The sequence below is a fragment of the Rhinolophus sinicus genome, linkage group LG06 (genome assembly GCF_036562045.2).
Source record: "Rhinolophus sinicus isolate RSC01 linkage group LG06, ASM3656204v1, whole genome shotgun sequence".
Taxonomy (NCBI): domain Eukaryota; kingdom Metazoa; phylum Chordata; class Mammalia; order Chiroptera; family Rhinolophidae; genus Rhinolophus; species Rhinolophus sinicus.
In genome coordinates, this window is record NC_133756.1 from 59,086,566 (window position 1) to 59,105,755 (window position 19,190).

At 34.4% G+C, this 19,190-nt stretch overlaps 1 protein-coding gene across 4 annotated transcripts in view; it reads right to left on the reverse strand.

The window, feature by feature from the left end:
* CDKAL1 (CDKAL1 threonylcarbamoyladenosine tRNA methylthiotransferase) overlaps positions 1 to 19,190 on the reverse strand; it is a 615,432-nt gene that overhangs the window by 313,419 nt on the left and 282,823 nt on the right. For all 4 annotated transcript variants that reach the window (XM_019734279.2, XM_019734280.2, XM_074335173.1 and 1 more), the window contains exon 9: positions 10,782 to 10,885. In XM_019734279.2, coding sequence (XP_019589838.2) covers positions 10,782 to 10,885 — 104 coding nt within the window. The remainder of the gene's footprint in view (positions 1 to 10,781; positions 10,886 to 19,190) is intronic.

Genomic DNA, 19,190 nt, shown 5'->3' on the forward strand with positions numbered 1-19,190 from the left:
TATTCTGTGTATGTAGCCTAACTAGAGTGATCTGTAGTTACAGAAAATTTACAAAATATTAAAAGCAGGAAAATGTTTAAAATATTCTTTGTCCCTCCAACAAAAGTAATATTTTGGCTCAATTTCTCCTTTTGTCCTGTACTTATTTCTTTTTGCTTACCCCTTATTAAAAATCGTTGTGATTGTATAGTACATATGATTTTACAACATGTTTTAAAACTAAAAATATGAAACAACATTTTCCAGGTTATTATAAAATTTGTAAACATTATTATTCACAATTGCATAATCCTCCACCATATCAAAATTAAGTGCTTTCCCAACTAGTAGAAATGTGGATTTCCAATATAGATCTAGCATTTCTTGAATTAATTCTTCTCAAATAAAGAGAAATACAAAAAGGGATACCTTATCTCAAAGAAATAAAGATATTTACAAAACTATACAAATTTACATATTCTTTCTATAGATATAAAAACAAATTAGCTAATTACTTCAATCATACTGATACAGTAAAAAAGTATTTCCACAATACACACATATCTGTTTTATAAAACATGTTTAAGGAAGTAAAATGCCTCTGATCTTCTAATTACAACAGTGTGATATTATGCATTGAGAGGCCCAACTCAAACTGAACAAAAGTGACACTTAAAGAGGGAAAACTCTATATAAACTTATAGATCAAAAAGAACTAGACTGCCCTTAAAAACAGACACTCCCAGTCTTCAGCCTAGAGCACAGAATCAGAACCTTCTGAGGTGGAGCCTAAGAAACTGTATTTTAAAGCACCCCAAAATAATCCTATGCAACGCTGGATGTGGGAAGAATGGATCTTGTCCACACACTACATCTATGACATGGGAAATACTGGCTCAGATTCTTACTTTATTTCCTTACAGAAATGGTACTTTTCTTTCACTTTCACTGAATATTTTGATCAAATGACTCAGTGTATTAATCAATACAGTTCTCCAGACAAAGGCTTCTCGACGTGGTCCTCACACACCTGCATCTGAGTCATTTGGAGTGAATCGTTTGAAAATGCAAATTCCTGGGCCTATGGCAGCCCAACTGAATTGGGAATCTGGCCAGGTATTTGCATTTTGAACACACACCCCAGAGGACCGGAGACTATTCCCAGAAACAGTAAAGTTTAAGACCCACGTCTAACAGATAATTACCATCTCATCATCATTTACCTTCCTTAACTACAATTCAACAAATGAAAAAGACCAATGTGGAGTGTATGGTCATCTAATCATTCATTCCGTCCCTTATTCATTCAGTTAATTCTTGCATCATACCTTTCTCATTCTTCCCCAATTATATTTTCACTGGTTAAATCCTCTCATGCCTTCTTTTGTTGACAGTAGCAGAAATGATTAACTAAAGGGCATATTTTTTAAAGTCAGCAATCTAAATCAAACTTTTCTTTCTTATATTACAAATAACAAGAAATGTGCTGGAATTCACCAAGAGAAATAAAAAATATAACTGAGAGCAACAAATAAAAAGAAATAAAGAAATTTATAACCTCTGCAGAACAGCCAAGGTCTCACTAACAAACATTTTTTTCATGCAGAAAATTGTGCTCGCCATACCTGACATTGTGCAAGCATGTTTACTGCAATTTAATATCCACACAAGCAGGAGAAGAAATTTAATAATTTTTCAGCTGGAATGAATTGACAGCCAGTGTTAGAAAACTGCAGACTCTGCAGAATCAATAAAGCTGCTGGCATCATAAAACAGTACTTTTGCCCAGAAAACATCTCACAAAGGTCAGGTTTACAAACCACCAGGTATCGGTATCACTTTCACATCTTTCCAGGGCTATTAAAATTCCATTAAACAACTTTCCAAAACTAACATGCAGTCTTTAAAGTTCACCAAAAGGATCCCAGAGACAGATCAGCCTCAGTTCAAACTCTGAAAGCAAACCCTTGGTTAACTTTTGTCCCCTTGTCACAAAAAATTGTTTGTAGAATTCCGTTTTGTAAAAGAACAACATCAAAGCAAATATATATTTATTTATAACTATAAACGTGGATCTAAGTGGATATAACCATTTAGTAAAATGACAGACACTTGTTAACATCAGGAAATAATTTCCAAAAGTAAATAATTTTTCTATTGCAAATCTTGGAAAGCCACCACCACTAAAATATCTGGTGTCATAAAATCAAGCCTGTGTTATAAGACCCAGTACTCAACTACGCCTGAAGAGCAGCTGAAACGAAGCAATATCTCTTGCCCACTTTAGAAATATAGCTTTTCCAGGCTATGTTTTCATTACAGGTTCCAAGTCACATATGGAATTTCATCAGGCATAATCAATTCAGGATTAGCCACTGATTCAACTTTATTGAGCACCTACTAAACCCATCTACACACTGTCACATATGCCTGCCCTGATGCCCTCTGGCTTAGTCTTCCAGTGACCCAAAACACAGACGGGCAGAATAGGGGAACATGTGCTACTGAGGATAACCTCTACCTCTGAGCAGAGATGCGTGGCAAGAGTCTTCCTCAAGTACTTCAGTTTTCCTCCAAAGGGCATAAACTTCATTATTTGCTTATTTGATCTCAAAAGCAGATGGATTTGCACTCAGTCAAAACAGAATATGGGCACCTTAGGACCTTGACAGAGAGCAAAGAACTCTGCTGCCCTACTCAGACCAACTGCTTGGCTGAAATCATTAGATTTATAGTGGAAAACAGGCAGGCTATTAGTTCTCTGAATCAGTGGTCTCCACATTTTGAAAAAATCACTTTTCTGAATTAAACAATTTAAGACTATATGTATAGATGTGTATTTATTAATTATACCCACGCATCATTGTACTAATATATATGTACAATATAAAACATATACAAAAGAATGAAAATTTTAAAAGTTGAGGAAATACAAATAAATACAAATTCTAGTACCTGCTTCCTGCACTCTGATGTATCACGTCACAAAATGACCTTGTGTGTGCAAACCCTTGAGCAACTGTTAGCCTCTATGGTGTGATTGCAGGACTGCTGTGTGGAGCCCAATGGCTACGGAAGTGGGGCCGTATCACTAGAGACTCACAAATACTCAGAATGTATTGTCTTAGTCTCCCACGAAATCCCTTCAGAGTGTTTTGCTTTTCAGGGCATGGGTGAAAGATTTAATAAGGAATGCCAAAATAAGTACACAACTTGAAGAAACACAGTATGTGAATTTGAATGTTATAAGGATGCTGTTAAGACCTACTGCATCTGTCTGTACTTCTTATATAACTCCATGTGAAAATTATCTTTCTAACCTAATGTCAAACTCTTTTTTTTTCCTTATAGACAATAAGCTTTCAGGAAGTTCAGAGTCAAAACTGAAACTGCCTATGTAACTACGGCTTACTTTCCTGCGTTCCAAACCCACACCAAATCTTGATTTTGCTATTCTCATCTGTTTTCCCAGGTCTCATTATTTTACACATAATTTATACTTACTTACATATTTGCAAGTTATTCGGTAGAACACCATAGAGTAAAAACATAAAAGTCACCAGTAACAGTGGGGGATTAATTACACTCTAGTTTTCCTAAGGATGGATACAAAAAGGTATTCTCAGAAGCTCCAAGTTTTTTGTACTTTGGATTATATGAATTCTGAACTATGAAAACTCAAAGAATTAAGAACAAATGTCATTCTGCAAAATAGCTTTGGGACTGCATCTTTATTATCCACAGCAAGGATAAGCTGTTTGCTCAATTATCAGCAAACCTTACCCATTGGCCTATCTTACTGGAAGAGGTAATAAAAGGCTGATTATAATAATGTACTGTTACCCCCACTTTTCTAAAGCACATGCCTTTTAGCAGAAACACAAACTATTTCTAAATAAATGCTCAATAAATATTTGTTGACTGATTGGAAAAATAACAGCTATGTAATTCCAATAGTTACTTCAGTTCAAGAGTCATTGTTCGGTTTCTTTCTTTCATAGACCTCTAGCATCACATAAACCTTAAAATGCAGAAAGACAAGTAGATTTCCTCTAGAATACTAAGCATGATCAAATGGCAGTGACTAACAAAACCATGTATTGACATGGATTCTGAGGAGAAACCCTGGTTGATTAGTGAAGAAGGCCAGGAGTTAGGAAAGGTGGAGGGGCAACACAGCGTTATCAATTTGCAGACACCACCCTAGGTAGATAATGGATATTTCCAAAATCCAAAGGAGCTTATTTAAGTTAAAAGGCTCAGTGATTTTTAATACCAAAAGACTTGCATCCTGCTTACGTGTACTTTAATTTTCATTAGCCCAACTTGCTACTCTGTCCTTCTAAACTAGGAGGAGCTCCGTGAAGACAAGGACCATGTCTTTTTCATCTTTTTTATTCCCACACAGCACAGTAAATAGTAAATGGCAGTTGACCCTTTCATGATACCTTGGGGATGACAGAAATCATTGAGCCTTCTAACTTAAATAAGCAATTTTTGTATCTCGAAACCATCCGTTAACTACCAGGGTAAGTCAGCAAATTAACAACATTGTGTTGTCTCTACAATCACCTAAACTTGGCTCATTCTTTACTAGTCAACCAGGGTTACCTCCTCACAATCCCTCCCAATAGAGGTTGAGAGGGTCAGTTCATTTTGTAGCTCCAACCAGAGAATTATAAAAACTAACGGTTCTGAATTCTAGTTTTCAACTCTGGCTATACATTAGAATCACCTACACAGTACTGTAGAAAATGCAGCCTCCCCCCTTACTCAGAAATTATGACACAATCGTTAGAAATGAATGAAACACATACATAAGTTTGGTTTTGGTTTTATAAAATTGACAAGTGACTACAATGAACAGCCAGATGGAGAACAGTGATCTCTTCTAGATCAATAACAGATCCTAAAGACTACATACTTCTCTTATGGATTTCTGAGATGTACTAGCATATTAGAGACAACAGAAAGGCCTGCCATGAAGAATCTTATTTAAAGTTAGCTTTGCTCAAAGTTCACCACTGAACCTTTTCATTGTAACTCCTATTATAAATAAAGCTTTATTGGAACACAGCCACACCCATTATTTATGTACTGTTTATGGCAGTTTTCATGCTACAAGGGCAGAAATGAACAGTTGCAACAGAGAGCACGTGGTTCACAGAGACTGAAATATTTACTATCAGGCCCTTTAAGAAAATGTCTGCCACCCCTGGGTTGCTGTGTTACAAAACATGCCAGAAAAATACTAATCTAAATTAGCCAATTCAGGCTGGATCCTAAAGGTCCTCAGGAAAGGTATCAGAGATAAGGGATCACTAAGCAGGCCTCCACCTCTACTTCAAACATGGCAGTTCTGCTCTTAACCTTTCAAATTTCAATTGGAGAAAGGTTTAAACATCACTGACTTAGAAACTCAGAGATCAGAATATACCAAACATCAAGTAAATTGTACTCAGCTTTGCCAAGGATAGCTTTAACTAACATTCTTGAAAACAAATTGATTAATCTCAGCTTATTTAAATTGTATTCCTGATAAAAACCATACGTTGCCGTGTATAATGCGCTCACGTATAATGTGCACCCACGTTTTTGGCCCAAACTTTCAGGGGGAAAATACCTTTCATTTTAATTTTTTTAATTCAAATTTTTATTTGTTTACATTTAGGAACTTGTTTTTTGTATTATAAAGGAATTTTAGCATTTATTTTTTAACATATTATGGTACAAGAAATTTTATGTAACAAACAATAACAAAACACAAGAACAGATACAAGGTACAAGACCTTTTATGTACCGGTAACAAATTTACGATATTTACTCATCATAGAAGGCCAAGAACTCTTCGTCCTTGCAAGTTTGTCTTAAGGTCAACAAAACTGATTATCATATTCCAGGGTATTATTTGCGTATGGATATTGTTATGATTTCTACAGTTACACATTTAACTCATAAGCATAAATAAAAGAATTAAAAACATTTATACAGATACAGAATTAGTACTACCCATGTGTAATACGCATCCTTATTTTTCCCTCATAAATTTGGGCCAAAAAGAGCACATTATACATGGCAAAATACTGTAGCTATTTAGGCACTATATCGCCTATCAAATAATATGTTCTACATGCATTTATTTAGCTCTCCCATTAACATTATTTTCAAAGTTACATTTAATATTATATTTTGGGGTTTTGTAAGAATCAACATAAGAAAAAGCCATGCAGAGACTATATCTTGTATTTCTATGTATTACCAGCTAAAGGCATTTATATTTTATTATTCAATGCCTCTTAGAAAAAGATGTATGAAAATAATTCTTCTTACTGTTTACAGCCTAGAAACATGTACATTTCTCACTATAAACTACATACTTCCTTTTACACATTCATATCAAATGATATAAATGAAATAAATCACTCTTTTCCTTATTCTTCTGGAGAGCCTGGATTTACCAGTTGGTAAAATCATCTTCCCTCTTTCTAAACACAATACAGCATTTTATCCAGCTTTTATTTTAATGGTCTATTACATACAATTATTTAATGTAAGCTACTTGAAATCATTTTTGGGAGTTGACAATGTATAAAAAACATGTAAATTAGCCATATTAATGTTTTAGAAGAAATAGATTACTCAATTTTATTTGAACACGGCACAAATGAAAAAATAAAGGAATAAAAGAGACATTTAAATAACTGCTTTACAAATTAATAAGATGCAATTATTGGTCTCTATTTGTTTGATCTTAATCAAAATTAACATATAATAATCATTGCTAAAGGTGATCAGTCAAATAAATGTGGCTTGATGTGAACCATACAACTCAACAATCTGAAGTTTATACATCCAAAAATCAAATATTGCTCATATCCTTTCCAATCTAAAAGAGTGGAAGCAATGTTTCCCAGTTGCATTTCATAATTAATCTTGTATACAACAGACGGCATCTTTGAAAGTCTTAAAATAAAACAGAATTCATTATTTTTAAAATTCCAATGTTAATACTAAAACCACTAAACATCAAGAAATTTCCTCTCTTCTTTGACTATTTCCTCTTAATTTATTTACCTTTCCATAACCAGTGTATGCAACTTATCTTGCAGAGGTTTTTCAGATTTATGAGAGAGAAAAAAAGTAGCAACACACAAATGAGATCTAGCAAAGCACACGATAGCTATAAAAACAGCTCATCCATCATCTCTACATTGTGATTCCAGAGACAGCAGTGAAAGGTGTTGTTTCCACACCACTCACCCAGCACACTTAAAAAGGTTTGCTCCATCACTTATACAACTGAAACTGATTGATTAGCTGCTAGAGAAAAATCAATACAAATATGCTAGAAAACACTAGCTTGTAAATTCATTCTGGCCTCAACAAAGTCCTGGTCATTGCTTGACATGTTTTTCCAGATATCTAAAATGCAACCATGTCGAATCCCAGCCGCCTGACACTGTGATGCCCACGAATTTTTAAAACCTAAATCTTGGGAAAGGTGAGGACATGAGGGGGAAGGTTTCCCAACAGTCTGTTAGAACAATGAAATGACACCCAGAAGTTACCTGGTAAATCTTACACTCATAGGCAGAACTGCCCACAAAAATGATAAACACATTGAGAAGGTAAAAATAGTCAATGAAAATGTGAAGGGGTCCGGATTCAGTGAGAGAAAAAGAGGAAAAAAAAAAAAAATTAGGAAACCAGTTAAATAGAAGACATATTTGTAAAAGGAGAACTAAAGTTTGTATCTAAAAAGACAAACAATTTTCATTTTAATACTATCCATTTAAAAGTTAATGAGCTGTCTTTTTCATTTTTTTGGCAGCTGAATGTATAGTCAGCATATTTTTAGTGCTTTGGGAAGCCATTTACATTCAGAATGATTTCATGAATCGATTCTCAATGCTCCCCTGCCTTTGGGTTAGCCCTTAGTCTCTTCACATTCATTAGACTACTAAGAAATACATTTTTATGAATATGAAATATTTAATAAATATGTTATTCAGAAGAAATTGTGATCTTAATTGTATCATATGACAGGCAACCTGGGTTCTAATCCCCATCCTACAATTGGTTTAGAGTTCTTAAAAATGACTTTGTATTTCTGACACACAGTCATTAAAAATTTTGAGAAAAAAAATCAAATGTAATTTTCAGGGTGGGAAATTTAATTTCCACTGACTTTAAACATAGCGATAAAATTTATTGGAAGCATATTTAGATTCTGCATCTTAATATAACCTTTCAAAGAACCGTAATGTTTATTTTTCATTATAGGGCAGATAATTTAATAATGGTAGAAGGCAATGGCTTTTGCAGGAAAAAAATAATGGACAAACTCAATGTCTTTAAAATGTGAGCTTATAGACTGATTTGTCCTATGGTGGAAAGGAATTATAAGACCAAGCAATTAAAAGCTGTCATTTGTTTCTAGTCATTCAATGTTTGTTACGCTATTCCAATATTCTCAATCAAAATTAAATTTCTCTTTTTGGATTTACTTTAAATCCCTTCAGTTTAAGTAACATGTCTTCTTAGTAATAAGGATGCAGGCAATTACTTCATATAAGTTATCTCATATTCTACTGTGTTTTCCCGAAAATAAGACCTAGCCGGACAACCAGCTCTAATGCGTGTTTTAAGACCGGGTCTTATATAATTAATGTAATATAATATAACATAACATAACACCGGGTCTTAGATTAATTTTTGCTCCAAAAGACGCATTAGAGCTGATGGTCTGGCTAGGTCTTATTTTCAGGGAAATATGGTAACAACAAAACAACCGAATATCATAATAATGAGAAAACCATGGGTTGGAGAGGTCAGGTACCTTGTTCAGACCATGTGGCTGGTAAGCAGCAGAGCACGGTTTCAAATTCAAACACTTTTATGGCAAAGAACATCAAATACTTCACGACTTAAAAGCTTCCTAAATAAAATGGCTTATCTGGAAAGTTATGACCTCATTATTTTACTAACAGTACCACATAGCAAGCAAATGACCTCACCTGTCCAAAAACTAGCATTCAGGTTCAACTCTAATATACAGATAACAAGACAACAGAAAAACCTTACATTGCAATCATTTCATGATCAGAAATAAAAAGGCACATAAATATCTATTGACAATGATAAATGTAATACAAATCTTATAAGTCACTAAGTCACTCCTAACCTCTGATATATTCTTCGAAGTACTCATCTTAAGTAGCCCAATCCACCTGGATATTTCAATGTTAACCACCAGGTAAAGTTTGACAGAAGTAACACATTGTACCTTTGTTTCTCAGAGGGCATTTTGAAAGAAAAATCAGAGAGCTAAGTTGGGTGGTATCTTTAGAATAATTCTATAATCATTTTACAGAAACTATGTTTACTCCTTTCTTTTTTTCCCCTCAATTCACATATAATACACAAATGTGTTCATATTACGTCACGAAGCAATTATATTGAAGTGTTAGTATAGGTTATAGGTGAGGATAGATATCAGGGAGCCAAGAAAATACTTTCACTTCCCACATGGTGATTTAATAGATTTATATTTTTCAAATAAATTTCAGAGTAAAATGAGAACATTTTCAAAAGTTATATGTAGTCGCACTTAAGAACGCATAATGTTAAAAAAGTACCTCAAAGGAATTAATTCATATGGCTTACATTTGCAGTGTTTGCTGGATAGATCATATAGTTTTAATATCTCCATTACCTGACATATATTTTAAAAATTGCAATTTTATGTCCTTTTTGAAAAATCCATGAAGTAGTTGTGGTAGAGAAGACAGCTACCCAGACTTTTCCTCAGATTGGATAATGACCTGGCTCTAAAACAGAACACTGACAAGAGTCAATGAGTTTCTTTTTATTTCTTGTTCAATACAAGATGAATGGGAATGGAAGAGAGGACTGAATTAAGAATATAAAAGTAGGAAAAAAACATGTGGGGGGGAGTTAATAAATCACTCAAGAATATTTTTCTATTATCAAGAGCATTCCAAATTCTTGTTGATAAAAGCTTTACATAGACTAAATAAAGAAATGTGTTTTCAACTCATACTTTGAGGTTCAGGGTGTGAAAGTACTGAACACAGTACACCAAGTTATTCACTAAAAGGAAAAGTACATTGCCAATAACTATTAACCCACAACATTATGAAACAATAGATTATCTCATGTTGGGTGTTAAAAAAACACATTAATGTTACATACACATATTATAAACAAAGACAGAAGTGGAAGTTCATGGTTTAAGCAGTTATGTGTCAATGCAACCATGACTCATATAAAAGATAAGTCTTACTATGTGCTGATAAATACTTAGATAATAACATTTTCTAGCAAGTGATGATTCAGAAGTAGCTGGCCACCCACACAAAGATTCATTGGTACTAATAGGAACACTTAATAGTTCTATTTTCTAAATGGTCCAAAAATGACAAAAGAAAGAAGAAATATTAACAAGTGTATTGCTCAGTTCACAAAAGTCTTAACTAATATAAGAAGGTCATTTCTTTTCTTTCTGTCTTTTCCATGGAATCTAAAGATGGGTCATAAAGTTCAAATTATGTCACTTACCTTAGAGTCAGAATAAAAAAATGAAAGAATGGTGAAAGAAGAGTAATATGAATACTGTAACCTGATTGGTTGAATCTAGCAACATCTATTAGATAAGGTGAAATATTTGCAAATTCTTCAGAATGCTAAGAAGCACGTATGCAAAGTGAAGTGTTACTTAAAAGACTACTATAATTTATTAAGAAGACTAAAACTGTACATAATTCTAGAGACACTCTTACCTTGAAAAGACTGCTTGGCTCTATCTATTAGTTCATCAATTGGATAACTGGCCAAATTTCCTCTGGCATGTTTAGTTTTGCAGTAGGTACAAGCATTGAGACACCTGTTCAAATGATAGCAATAAACTATAATAAAGACAGTGCATACTTAATATGGGAAAAATAAAAATAAACACACACCAAAGTACTATTTTAGTAATATTTACCAGTTTATATAAATAAAACACAAATATCTACCATAGTTCATATTTATTTTCTTTCCACCAGGCACAGAAATTTGCAATTATTTAAGTTTCAACTATTCAAGAATGGTTGTACACATTATATAATATTGTCGTCAAATGCACATATTCATGAAGAACAAAGTTTATAAATGCTTAAAAAGACTAATCAAAACAAATTCAAGACTAATATTGTTTTTAAACCACTGGCATTTTGTAAGCGATCATAAAAATAAAATTTTTGTGTCTCCTGTATATACCATGTTATTCAGAAATGATAAAGCATATTCACTTAATTTTTAACTAATATAACAATAAATAGGCAACATAGCATTCTCATAAAAAAGTACACCCTTAGAAATTTTCCGATAATATTTTTCAATCCTTGAAATCAGAAAAAAATATAAAAACATGTCCAATGAATGCTCTCTAGGATGAGGGCAAAGAAGTAGAATGACAACATTAGTTTTGAAAAATTAAAAAATAGAATTATTTCCCAATAATCTTTAAACATGATAGATAATTTGTCTTTTAAAAACTAAAATGTTGGTTCTACTCTTGTGATTTAAAAATAACATTAATTTTCTTATTATAAAATAAAAAGAAACACATAATAACATAGGCCTATGCCAAAAAAGATAAGTCTCAAGAACAATGAAAAACAAAACAAAATCTCTTCAGTGATTCAATTGCTACAAGCAGCAAGTTTTTAAATGCTTTAAAATTTTATAAATGCTTTAAAATTTCAAAGTGAGAAAAAGTGAACTTTTAATAATTATACCTACCAACTTGTAATTTTGTTAATATCAATCACTGTATTTAGCAATGTTTAATTTCTGATGATTTTTGCATGGGACTCTTAAGTAACATATATTTTGATTTTTATTGTTCAACCGATGACATAATCTTAAAAAGCTAACATTCCTTAATTCCTAAGTCATTTACATTTTTTAAAAAATGAAACAAAAATTGTGTCTTCTCTTTCGTGAATAGAGACTCTAGTCTCACAGTTGTTGAGTGTCTTCTCTTTTCAATTTCTATCCATTCCAAAACAAAACCAAAAAAAGGAGAAAACTGTTTTTATTTGTGTCTACTTGGGTGAGTAACTCACTTTTGTTTAGCCCCAATTGAGCACCAGACACGTTTCTAGATGTTTTACACAAATTATCTCATTGGATGCTTCTAGACATGGGTGCCACTATGTCCATCTTACAGAGAAAGAACCTACTTCAAAAAAGTCAGATAATACAGGTAATACCACAGAAATACAAAGAATCATAAGACCTGTAAGATGCCAACAAACTGAACAACCCAGAAGAAATGATAAATTCCTGGAAACATACAACCTACCAAGATTGAATCATGAACAGAAAATCTAAAACAGATCAATAATAAGTAAGGAAACTAAATAAGTAATCACACACTTCTGAACCAAAAAAAAGCCCAGGACCAAATGGTTTCACTGGTGAATGTTACCAAAGATTTAAAAAATTAATGCCATGATGTCATAAAAATGGTGGCATGAGGTGAGCCTCTTGAAATCTCCCATGGAATTTACAACAAATTGAACTATAATTCCACAAAGGACTCCTTGCGCAGCAGACAGGCAAGACTAAGAGGAGCACAACTGAAATCATCTAAAGGTGGGCAAATTGCGTGAGCAGGGAAGGAGGCAAGGGAGAAGTGCTGAGACGGGGCCGTGCAGGTGCAGGATGCAGACCTAGCTCAGTGTTCTGAGCTCGCTGCATTTCGGAACTACCACAGCAGCAGGAGAGGGAAGAACTCAGACTGCTAGGACTCCGCTTATTGCCCACAGGGCTGAGGGGACAGCATATAACACGGCTGAACCCAACGCTCACGGCAGAGACCTCGGAGAAAAGACTGAGGGAAGAAGGCTGAAAACGGTGGTTTAACCCTTCACTGCAGAACAGAGAATGGAAGCCTTAGGCACTGAGCCTAGCTGGCCCTTCCTTACCCTCCCAGAGCTCACCCCACTCTCACCTGCCCAGTGCTAGAAGTGGAACAGTAGCAATGTCCGATCAAAAAAACATATTTGTACAACTGAGAAATGTGGTCCTCAGACACGGATTCGTGGCCCAACCAGTTCCAGCAAAGGGGAGGGACCCGTGGAAGAAGGACTGACTGTGAAGGTGGTCGCTGCCATTGCTATGGGGCACCTCTCACAACCCACCCCGCCCCTATCCTCACCTATCTGGGCAGATCCTTGCAGGAGTAAACAGTTGCTGAAACATACAAGCTCTGAATCTGCAGGAAGAGCTTTGGAACTTCAGAAACTCTCCACATCCCCCCACTGGAGTTGGTGTCCCATGACCCAGGCGAACTGTTCACAGAGGAGAAACCCACCTTCCAGGAAATCCCACCATTGTGTGAGAAGCCAGAATAGTGCAGAGAAAATATAATACTACAGTGTGAGAGAGAATAAAAGGCTGCAGTCAGAGAGAAAATAAAGCATTCTACCAACACCTATTGGAAAACAAAAGAAAGACCTCTTTCTATCAACCTGTTGCAGAAGCCACTCCTGTAGATGTCTAGGAAGATAAATTATAAATCATTAATTGCCATGAATAACCAAGGTAACAAAGAGCTCAGGAAGAAAATGAAAAGTCTCCAGAAAATGAACTTAAAGACATGGAAATATGTGACTTAAATGACAGAGAATTCAAGATTGCAGTTCTTAAAAAACTCAACGAGATGCAAGAAAACACAGACAGGCAGTTTAATGAATTCAGAAACACAATCAAAGAACAAAATGAACATTTTACCAAAGAGATTGAAATTTTTAAAAGGACCAAATAGAATTTCTGGAGATTAAGAAGTCATTAAAAGAAATGAAGAATGAAATTGCCAGCTTAGGTAGTAGAGTTGACCAGATGGAGGAAAGAATCAGTGACATCGAAGACAGATATCTGGAAATGACACGGATAGAAGAAAAAAGAGACTTGAGACTTAAAACAAATGAAAGAACTCTACAAGAACTTTCTGACTCCATCACAAAGAACAATATACAAATAGTGGGGATACCAGAAGGAGAAGAAAGAGAGAAGGGAACAGAGAGTATATTCAAATAAATAGTCAACAAGAACTTCCCAAACTTGTGGAAAGAATTGGATCCTCAAATCCAAGAAGCAAACAGAACACCTAATTACCTCAACCCCAACAGGCCTTCTCCAAGGCCTTGTACTGAAGCTGTCAAAAATTAACGACAAAGAAAGAATCCTCGAGGCAGCCAGGGAAAAGAAGATGGTAACCTACAAAGGAAAGCCCATTAGATTATCATCAGATTTTTAAGCAAAAATTCCACAAGCCAGGAGGGAGTAGAATGAAGTATTCAAACTATTGAAACAGAGAAATCATGAGCCTAGAATAATATACCCAGCAAAGATATCCTTTAGATATGAAGGAGGAATAAAGACCTTTCCAGACATACAGAAACTGAGGGAATTTTCTAACATATGACCTGCACTACAAGAAATATTGAAGGAGGCTATCTGACCAGCATAAACAGGACTAATTTGTGCCAATAAAAGGGGGAAAAGTAAAGCCCTGAACTGGAACGTGGGAATGGAGAAAGCATGCTGAAAAAAAAGGAAAATTCTACATATGAAACTCTTTTAAATAAACCACTCAAAAAAAATCGAGAACTGATATAACGTAATAAAAGAAGAAACAGAGGGAAAAATCATGGAATACCACCACACAGAAATAATAGACAACAAAAAGGTAAAGAAATAATGGAGAAACAGTCTTACCAGAAAACCAAAGATAGAATGATAGGAAATTCTCACATATCAATAATCACCCTAAATGTAAATGGACTGAACTCATGAATAAAAAGGCACGGAGTAGCAGATTGGATCATAAAACTAAACCCAACCATATGCAGCCTCCAAGAGACACATCTCAGCTACAAGAACAAACATAGACTCAAAGTGAAAGGATGGAAATTGACACTCCAAGCAAATGGTGTCCAGAGAAAAATCAGGTTTAGTCATATTGATCTCAGATGAAACAGACTTCAGGATAAAAAAGGTAACAAGAGACAAAGATGGACATTTAATAATGATAAAGAGGACTATACAACAAGAAGACATAACAGTCATCAATATTTATGCCCCCAATCAGGGAGCACCGAAATATACCAAGCAACTACTAACAGAACTAAAGGGAGAAATTGACAAAAACACAATTATACTAGGGGACCTAAATACATCATTGACAGCAATGGATAGATCATCCAAACAGAAAAAAAATAAAGTAACAGCAGCCCTAAATGGCATATTAGATGAAATGGAGATAATTGACATTTACAGAGCACTTCATCCTAGAACATCAGACTACACATTTTTTTCTAGTGTACATGGAACATTCTCAAGGATAGATCATATATTGGGACATAAAATCAGCCTCAGCAAATTTAAGAAGACTGAAATCATACCAAGCATATTCTCTGATCACAAGGCTTTGAAATTGGACACCAACTGCAAAAAGAAAGCAGGAAAAAACACAAATATGTGGAGATTAAACAACATACTTTTAAAGAAGGACCAGGTCAAAGAAGAAATAAGAGGAGAGATCAAAAGATACATAGAAACAAATGACAATGAAAATACATCCTACCAAAATTTTTGGGATGCAGTGAAAGCAGTTTTAAGAAGAAAATTTATCTCATTACAGGCCTATCTCAAGAAACAAGAAACATCCCAGATAAATAACCTCATGTTACACCCTAAAGAACTAGAAAAAGGATAACAAACGAAACCCAAGGTCAGCAGAAGAAAGGAAATAATAAAAATCAGAGCAGAACTAAATGAAATAGAAAACAAAAAGACAATAGAAAAAAATTAACGTGACGAAGAGCTGGTTCTTTGAAAAGATTAATAAAATTGACAAACCATTGGCTAGACTCACTAAGATAAAAAGGAAAAAGACACTAATAAACAAAATCAGTAATGAAAGAGGGGAAGTTTTCACAGATGCCACAGAAATACAAAGGATCATCCAAGAATACTATAAGGGACTATATGCCACCAAATTCAACAACCTAGAAGAAATGGACAAGTTCTTAGAAACATATAGCCTTCCTAGGCTGAATCACGAAGAACTGGAAAATCTAAATAGACCAATCATTCACCCGAATCAGTCACCCGAAACCTTCCCAAAAGCAAAACTCCAGAACTAGGTGGTTTCAATAGTGAATTCTACCAAACCTTGACAGAGGATCTAATACCTGTCCTACTCAAACTCTTCCAAAAAAACTGAACAAGAGACAGTACTCCCTAATTCATTTTATGAGGTCAAATTTACCCTGATACCAAAAACTAGTAAGGATAACACAAAAAGATATTGGATGACTATCTCTGATGAATACAGATGCAAAAATCCTAAACAAAATTCTAGCAAATCGAATGCAACAATGCATTAAAAGATTATTCATCATGACCAAGTGGGGTTCATCCCAGAGATACACGGATGGTTCAACATATGCAAATCAATCAATGTGATACATCACATAAATAAAATAAAGGACAAAAATCATATGATTACATCAACTGATGCAGAAAAAGCATTTGAGAAGATACAACATCCACTTATGATTAAAACACTTAGTAAAATAGGTATAGAAGGAAAATACCTTAACATAATAAAGGCCATACATGACAAACCCTCGGCTAATATCATAATTAACAGTGAAAATCTGAAGCCCTTTGCTCTATATTCAGGAACACAACAGGGCTGTCCCCTATCACCTCTGGTTTTCAACACAGTGTTGGAAGTCCTCGCCAGAGAAATCGGGCAAGAGAAAGATGTAAAAGGTATCCAAATTGGGAATGAAGAAGTTAAAATTGTTACTCTTTGCAGGTAACATGATGCTATATATATATTGAGAACCCTGAGACTCCACCAAAAATGTATTAGAAACAATAAATGAATACAGTAAAGTTGCCGGCTATAAAATCATCGTACAAAAGTCCACTGCATTCCTTTATAACAACAATGAAATCTCAGAAAAAGAAATAAAAAAAAAATTCCTTCTACAATTGCAAAAAAAAGAATAAAATACCTAGGAATAAACTTAACAAGGATGTGAAAGACCTATATGCTAAAAACTATAAGGCATTTTTAAAGAAATTGAAGAAGACACAAAGAAATGGAAAGATATTCCATGTTCATGGATTGGAAGAATCAACATAGTTAAAGTGGCCATATTACCCAAAGCAATAAATAGATTTAATGCAATCCCCATCAAAATTCCAATGGCATTTTTTTAAAGAAATAGAACAAAAAATCATCAGATTTGTATGGAACCACAAAAGACCCTGAATAGCCAAAGCAATCTTAAGAAAAAAGAACAATACTGGAGGTATCACACTCCCTGACTTTAGCTTGTACTACAGGGCAACAATAATCAAAACAGCATGGTATTGGCAGAAAAACAGACACACAAACCAATGGAAGAGAACTGAGAACCCAGAAATAAACCCACATAAATATGGACAGATAATTTTTGACAAAGAAGCAAAAAACACACAATGGAGAAAAGACAGCCTCTTCAATAAATGGTGCTGAGAGAATTGGAAAGCCACGTGCAAAAGAATGAAATTGGACTGCTATCTGTCACCATGTACCAAAGTTAATTCAAAATGGATCAAAGACCTAAGCATAAGGCCTGAAACAATAAACTGCATAGAAGAAAACATAGGTACTAAACTTATGGACCAAACATAGGTACTAACCTTATGGTTCAAAGAGTATTTTATGAATTTGACTGCAAAGGTAAGTAAAGTAAAAGCTAAAATAAATGAATGCGATTAAATCAAACTTAAAAGCTTCTGTACAGCAAAAGAAACCATTGACAAAATAAAGAGGCAACCAACTAAATGGGACAAGATTTTTGCAAACAGCGCATCTGATAAGGGGCTAATATCCAAAATATACAAGGAACTCATACAACTCAACAATAAAAGAACAAACAACCCAGTTGAAAAATAGGCAGAGGAAGAAACATTTCTACAAAGAGGACATACAGATGGCAAATAGACATGAAAAAATGCTCAACATCACTAATCATCAGGGAAGTGCAAATACAAACCACAATGAGATATCACCTCACCCCAGTTAGAATGGCTATCATCAACAAGACAAATAGTAACAAGTGTTGGAGAGGCTGTGGAGAAAAAGGAACCCTCACACACCTTTGGTGGGAATGCAGATTGGTGCAGGTGCTATGGAAGGCAGTGTAGAGGTTCCTCAAAAAATTACAAATAGAATTACCATATGACCCAGCAGTACCTCTCCTGGGTATCTACCCAAAAAATCTGAAAACATTTATCCATAAAGACGTGTGCTCCAATGTTCATTACAGCTTTATTTATAGTGGCCAAGACATGGAAACAACCAAAATGTCCTTCGATAGATGAATGGATAAAGATGCTGTGATATATATACACAACGGAATACTATTTGGTAAGAAAAGATGAAATAGTACCATTAGTGACAACATGGATGGATCTTGAGATTATAATGCCAAGCGAAATAAGTCAGACAGAAAAAGCAGAGAACCATATTATTTCACTGATATGGAGTATACAAAACTGAAAACAACAAAATAATAAGACAAACAAATGAAGAAACAAAAATTCATGGACATAGACAATAGTTTAGGGGTTACCAAAACTATCGGTGAGCAAGGGGAGAGGGGGCTCTAGAAGAGGGTAAACAGGGTCTAATATATGGTGATGGAAAGAGAACTGACTCTGGATGGTGAACACACAATGTGAAATACAGATAATATATTACAGAATTGTACATCTGAAATCTATGTAACTTTACAAACAATTGTCACCCCAATAAACTTTAATTAAAAAAAAAGTAATCCCAATTCTTTCTAAACCCTTCCAAAAAATAGATGAGGGGGAACACTTCCAACACATTTTATGAGGCCAGTGTTATACTAATATAAAAGCCAGATACAGAAACTACAAAAAAAGTAAACTATAGGCTAATATACCTTGTGAATATTGATGCAAAAATTATCAACAAAATACCAGCAAACTGAATTCAACAGCATCTGAAAAGCATCATACACCCTGATTAAGTTGAACTCACCCCTGGGATATGAGGGCAGTTCAACATACAAAAATCAGTAAGTGTGATATATCATATTAAT